Source organism: Carettochelys insculpta, chromosome 4, assembly GCF_033958435.1.
Source record: "Carettochelys insculpta isolate YL-2023 chromosome 4, ASM3395843v1, whole genome shotgun sequence".
NCBI lineage: Eukaryota > Metazoa > Chordata > Testudines > Carettochelyidae > Carettochelys > Carettochelys insculpta.
The window spans coordinates 53,891,582-53,897,581 of record NC_134140.1 but is presented as its reverse complement, the minus strand read 5'-3'; the positions used below and the strand labels follow the sequence as shown (position 1 = coordinate 53,897,581).

Here is a 6,000-nt window from a genome sequence, read left to right as displayed (position 1 = left end):
TATGTGACTGGGGAGGTGACCAGGGATCAGTGTCTAATCACCTTCAGGGAAGTCCTCTGAGAAAGAAAAGTGGCTGATGGGCTATTTCCTCTGAAGCCACTAAGCATAATAGACTACGGCTGTAACATTTGGGGAGGTTAGGGTCTTTTGTTTCTGTAACAATAGTAGAGGACATTCAATGTAATGAGTACTGAAATTTACTGGTTCAATTCCAATGGTTTGATCCTTCAGTGTGAACAGAATAGGTGAACAATCACCTTGCTGTTCTTGGATAATCCAATTCCCGGAAATGTGTCTCTTGGGAACTTCAAAGCATGAGGGGGGAAAAAAGCCCAGACAATTTAAAAGCTTGTTCAACATTTATTTTCTTTATTGTTCAAGTGTTAATTCATTTGACATAATCAGACAACTGTTTTCACTTCATGTATGGTTTTTCCAAAAGGAGGGTTTTTTAGGAGGATAGGATTCAAAAGTGCATCTCAGGACAACCTTATAACACTTTACAAAAAAAAAGACCCCACACTTCTCCTTTTGGTTTCTTAATAAACTGTCAACAAGGTAGCAATGCAATCACAAGTGCATTATAATTAATGTTTAAATTTTGCACTACAAAACACACTACTTCCATTACACTTTGCCACATCTTCCATTATGACATACAGCATTTACCATACAGGTTTCTATAAATTAAATGACACATTCTTTATATAAAGGTATACAAATTGTTTTCTTCAAAAGAATACTGTAACTTATCACTGAAACAAAACCCACAGATGAAGTCACAGAATGAGCAGATAATACCAGTAACAGCTTATCTTCACAGTAAACAATTAGCCTTATGCATGTCCCACTTGAATTCATTTAATTAAGAAGCTGAAAAGAAAAGAAAAATCTGATTAAATGCTGAGAAATGCACAGGAAACAGTGCCAAAATTATTTTAGAAAAATCAACAAGGACTTTAAAAGATAAATTAATCAGATCATTCAGTATTTGTAGGGAATAAGCTTTAAAAATGGTATCACACATTTAATAATTAACAAAGCAAGCATGAAGCAAGTATCAAAATAAATAAAATCTGGATGACTGAATAAACTTAAAAACATCCAATGAAAATTATTTTAAAATGCAACAGTTACTATAAGCACATGTCATCTTCCATTAAGTTAGGCTTTTGGTCTTAATTATTAAAAGACAAAAGTGAATACTGTTTCTCTCATGCAGTATTGGAATACTTGTATTCTGATAATTGGTTTATAAACATCCTTCTCCACTGCTGAACTGCCCCAAAAGTGTGCACAGCATACTAGAGTTGGCAAGAGTCTGTGGTCTACAATTTTTTTTTAAATCTAGTTACTAATTATTACTGTCAAGTGTCATGGAAGGAGAACTACAAGTACACTGATCTTATAGTGTTTTTCAAAACACTTTGTAAAGAGAATATAAAGAGGATATGATTCACCATACCCATTTTACAGGTGGAAGAACTGAGACAAGAAGGGAAGGGCAAAATCCACCAAAGGACTTGGGCACTCGACCAATGAAGCACCTGAATCCAACATTAAGGTGCCATTCATCTCCTCAAAGCACTCACTCAGATGCTTCTAAAATCCCTGGGTTTCTACCTGTGGTCGTAAGGAAAATCACCTAACTTCTGAAGCCTCTGAGCTCCTTGGCACCCTAGCATATATCTTACAGTCTTGGGAGAATTCATGAACTGGGTGTTCTCAGAGGATACCTAACCTGTATAAGAGGCAGCTGGACAAGCAAATCAGTGATGGTCACCATCCTCATTTTACCCAATAACTCAGTGATTAGCATATTCCCTTGAGATGTGGGAGGTCCATGTTTGAATCACCACTCTTTTGAGAAAGAACTTGATTGCAGATCTCCTCCTAAGAGAGTGCCCTAACCACTATTCTATTGACTACAATGAGCTGGGAGCGAGGGGAATAGCCCTCTTGCACGTTCTTGTTCTCCAACATTTAATGATAAAGTTCTGAGTGCACTAGGTACCTGCCTCTAGGATCAGATTCATATTTTTGAAGCCTTAGTATATATAGGTGCTTCCCCCTAGCCCTCTAGGTGGAGGCACCTAACTACCTTTGCAAGCCAGGAGTTAAGCTATACTCTTATTCTCAGCATTTTCTACTGGCTAATTTACATAGCTCTCTGTGTCACAGGCAGCAGATCAAGAAGGAGGAGGTCAAAATAGTAACTCAGATTTCATGAAGTGGTCTACTACTGTGAAGCCCCAATCAGTAGAGATCCACAATCTTGCATGATTTGGGATCTCTTTCACAGAGAAAGACACCTGCTACCCAAAATTTTTAAGCCCTAAAAATGGAACTCTACTCGCTCAGAAATTAAGAGCTTTGCATGAATGGATTGTATTTGTACTGGAGCTCTCCTAAGCCCCTATCAGAATAGAGTTCCACTTTTGAGCTACATCTACACGTGAAGCCTACATCGAAGTAGCTTATTTAGATGAATAACGTCTACACGTCCTCCAGGGCCAAAGGAGCACACATCGAAATAAGGGTGCCAGGCACAGCTGCAGACAGGGTCACAGTGCGGACTAGCGCTTCCGGGGCAACAGCTAACCGCTCCCTTAAAGGGCCCCTCCCAGACACACACAGCCTGCACAGCACGCGGTCTGCAGAGCCATAGGCACGCACACCTCGGGCGACGCAGTCATGATGGACCCCCAGCAGCAGCAGCAGCCGCTGCCACCAGAGGTCCACCCTGCAGCACCCCGACCCCCCCGCCGCCTCATACGCCACCGGCTGTGGAGCTACCCCACCAGCACCGACTGGTGGGAGTGGCTGGTGCTTCGGGAGTGGGACGACGACCACTGGCTCAGGAACTTTCGCATGAGCTGGCAGACATTTCTGGAGCTATGCCAGTGGCTCACCCCCGCACTCAGGCACCAGGACACCGCCATGCAGTGTGCCCTCCCTGTGGAGAAACGGGTCGGCATCACTGTCTGGAAGCTGGCCACTCCAGACAGCTAACGATCCGTGGGCCAGCAGTTTGGCGTTGGCAAGGCCACCGTCGGGGCTGTCCTCATGGAGGTAAGAGGACCCACGGGGGGAGGGGGGGAGGCGGGCCCTGGCCGGGGAGGACAGGGGAGGGGGGCCCTGGCAGGGGAGGGCCACACACACCCTGCTCACCCCTCATTGGTGCTCTCCCATGTGCTTCCCCTGCAGGTCATCCGCGCCATCAACGCCATGCTCCTCCACAGGCTCGTGAGGCTTGGGGACCCAGATGCCACCATTGAGGGGTTTGCCACCCTGGGCTTCCCCAATTGCTTCGGGGCTCTGGATGGGACTCACATCCCCATCCGCGCCCCGGAGCACAGTGGAGGATGTTACATCAACCGGAAGGGCTACCACTCAGTGGTCCTCCAGGCCTTGGTGGACAGCCAGGGCTGTTTCCAGGACATTTATGTGGGCTGGCCTGGCAGCACCCACGACGCCCGGGTATTCCGGAACTCAGGCCTGTGCCGCCGGCTGGAGACGGGGACCTACATCCCCCAGCGGGAGATCCCTGTGGGGGACACCACCATGCCCCTCTGCGTCATCGCAGATGCGGCATACCCCCTCCGGCCCTGGCTCACGCACCCGTACACGGGCCATCTCTCTGCCAGCCAGAAGCGCTTCAACCAGCGCCTGAACCACGCGCACCAGGTGGTGGAGCGCACATTTGGCCGCCTCAAAGGGCGCTGGAGGTGTCTCCTCACCCGCCTGGATGCGGGCCCCACCAACATCCCCCAGATTGTGGGTGCGTGCAGCTCCCTACACAATCTGGTGGAGAGCAAGGGGGAGGCCTTCTTTCAGGGCTGGGCTGTGGAGGCTGGCAGGGCCGCTGTGCAGCCACCCGCTGCCCCCAGTCGCCAGGTGGACCCCGAAGGGACCCGGGTCTGGGAGGCCCTGCGGGCCCACTTCGATGAGGCCGCGGGGTGAACGTTGACAGGCCCCCCCACTCCACAACACTCCCTGCCCCTACGCCCACACCACGGATCACCCAACAGCACCCCCCCCACACACTTTTCTTGTACAAATAAAAGCAGACACTTGTTTGTGAAATCAAACATGTTTACTTGAACTCTTTTTAATAATAACTTCTAACTAACTTATATATTACATGTATGTATATTAATATAAAAACAGGGATAACAAGGAAGGGGAGAACTATTTACATGGGGGGGAAGGATCAGACAGTGAAAATGGGGGTCACAAATAAATAAATACAAACTATGTACAGGGCAAAAAACCAAAAAAGTGGGGGGAATATATACAAGGGGGGGGCACGTCCTGGGCCCCACGCCCCTACAGTCCAGCACTGGGGGTGGGCGGCCGGGATCCCCGCCTCGGCCGCAGCCCTGGCCGGGGCTGGGCGGACCAGAAGATACGGCCGGCGAGTGTCAGCTGGCCCCAGGTCCCCCTCGGCGGAATGGCCCTCGGTGGCGGGGCGAGGGCGGCTGGCGCGGCAACTGGAGCAGCGGGTGGAGCAGGCAGGGCGGGTGCAGCGGCGTCCGGCGCGGCATGGCGGGGCCAGGTAATCCGCTATGCGGTTGAATGTCTGCATGTAGGCCCCCCATGCCTCTTGGCGCCAGGCCAGCGCCCGCTCCTGCAGGTGGAGGCAGCGTTGCTCCACCCGCAGCCGCTGCTCCGCGACCTCCACCTGCCGGCGGTGGAGGGCCAGCAGCTGGGGGTCCGTCGCCGGTGGCTGCTGCTGCTGGGTCCGCTGTCTTGCCCGCTGTGGGGCCGGTCGTTGCTCCGCTGAGGGGCTGGCCTGGAGCGATGGCCCCAGAGGGGATTCCGGGACCAGTGAAGCCTCACCGGCGCTCTCTGGTCCTTCCGATGGTGCAGCTGCGGAACACAGGAGGGGGGGAAGAAAAGTGGAGACAGCCGTTAGTGTGGGCCCTGAGCCGTGGCCCTTGTCCCCCCACCCCTGTGCTGCAGGTTCCCCATTCCCGTCCCCGGGAGATGCTGCTGTGATGGATGGGGTTCAGGGGTCCCCGTGCACTGCACCCCGTCCCCTGGCGGAAGTGACTCTCACTTCACTCAGCAGGTATGACAGGAGAGGTTTCTTAGGCAACAGACGCCCAGTTTCTCCCAGAAGCAACAGTACAGCAGTCAGAGACAGTCCTTCCAACCTGTCCTGGGGAGAAGACCCCGAGGGGTGCCCCTCTGGGGTGTAGCTTTCCCCCTCCTCAGGCAGGCAGCCTTCTAGCTCTCCCTTCCCCTAGCCTCTACCTGCAGCCCCCGATTCAAACCCAGCTCGGCTCCTCCCTCCTCTTTGTTCAGGGCAGAGGTGTAACCTGCCAGGTGTAGCCCCAGGATCATCCTTAGCCACTGGGAGCTATTCAGCTTGTTGCTCATATCTAGCCTGAGTCTCGCATATGCACTCCCCCCACTCCATCACATGCTGCTGCTGCTGCTGGTGGGTGTCCCACCTCCTCCCCCCGGGGGACCCTAGAGGTTCCGCTCCCCCCTGCCCCGGGGATGGGGCATGGCACTGTCATGTTGCGGGGGGCAGGGGTGATGCACTCCTGTGAGGGACATGCCACTGCTGTCCTTCAGGCCATGGTCATCTGGGCATGTGGCGGGCCCTGGCCATATCTATTACCCCCGCTCCTCAACCCCGTGGGTGTGCACCGGGGGGGTACATACCTGACAGTCCACTCCCACGGTCGGGGGACACCCGGGGGGTGGACGCCCGGCTGCTGCTCTGGGATGGCAGGAGGAGGATCTGGAGGCCGGTGTCGGTGGAGGAGAAGTCCCCCTCCTCCTCCTGCGCCGGTGCCCCGGGGGTGGGCTCCTGGGGGGGCCCCCGGGGTGCGGGGCTTGCCTCCGGGGCGGACTCCACCTCCGGTGCCTGCTGGGGCTCCTTAGCCGAGGTGTCAAGCGTGGCTGGAGGGGAGGAGGTGTGCCGGGGGCCCAGGATGGCCCTGAGCTCCCTGTATAAGGGGCGGCCCCAGATCGGCTGGCCGCATC

The 6,000-nt window shown here is 53.4% G+C and overlaps 1 protein-coding gene across 3 annotated transcripts in view; it reads right to left on the bottom strand.

The window, feature by feature from the left end:
• Positions 1-353: 353 nt before the first annotated feature.
• The window catches only part of TUSC3 (tumor suppressor candidate 3), a 434,459-nt gene continuing 428,812 nt past the window's right edge, over positions 354-6,000 (bottom strand). For all 3 annotated transcript variants that reach the window (XM_074991822.1, XM_074991823.1, XM_074991821.1), the window contains one exon: positions 354-873. In XM_074991822.1, the coding sequence (XP_074847923.1) occupies positions 858-873 (16 nt within the window). In that variant the 3' untranslated portion in view covers positions 354-857. The remainder of the gene's footprint in view (positions 874-6,000) is intronic.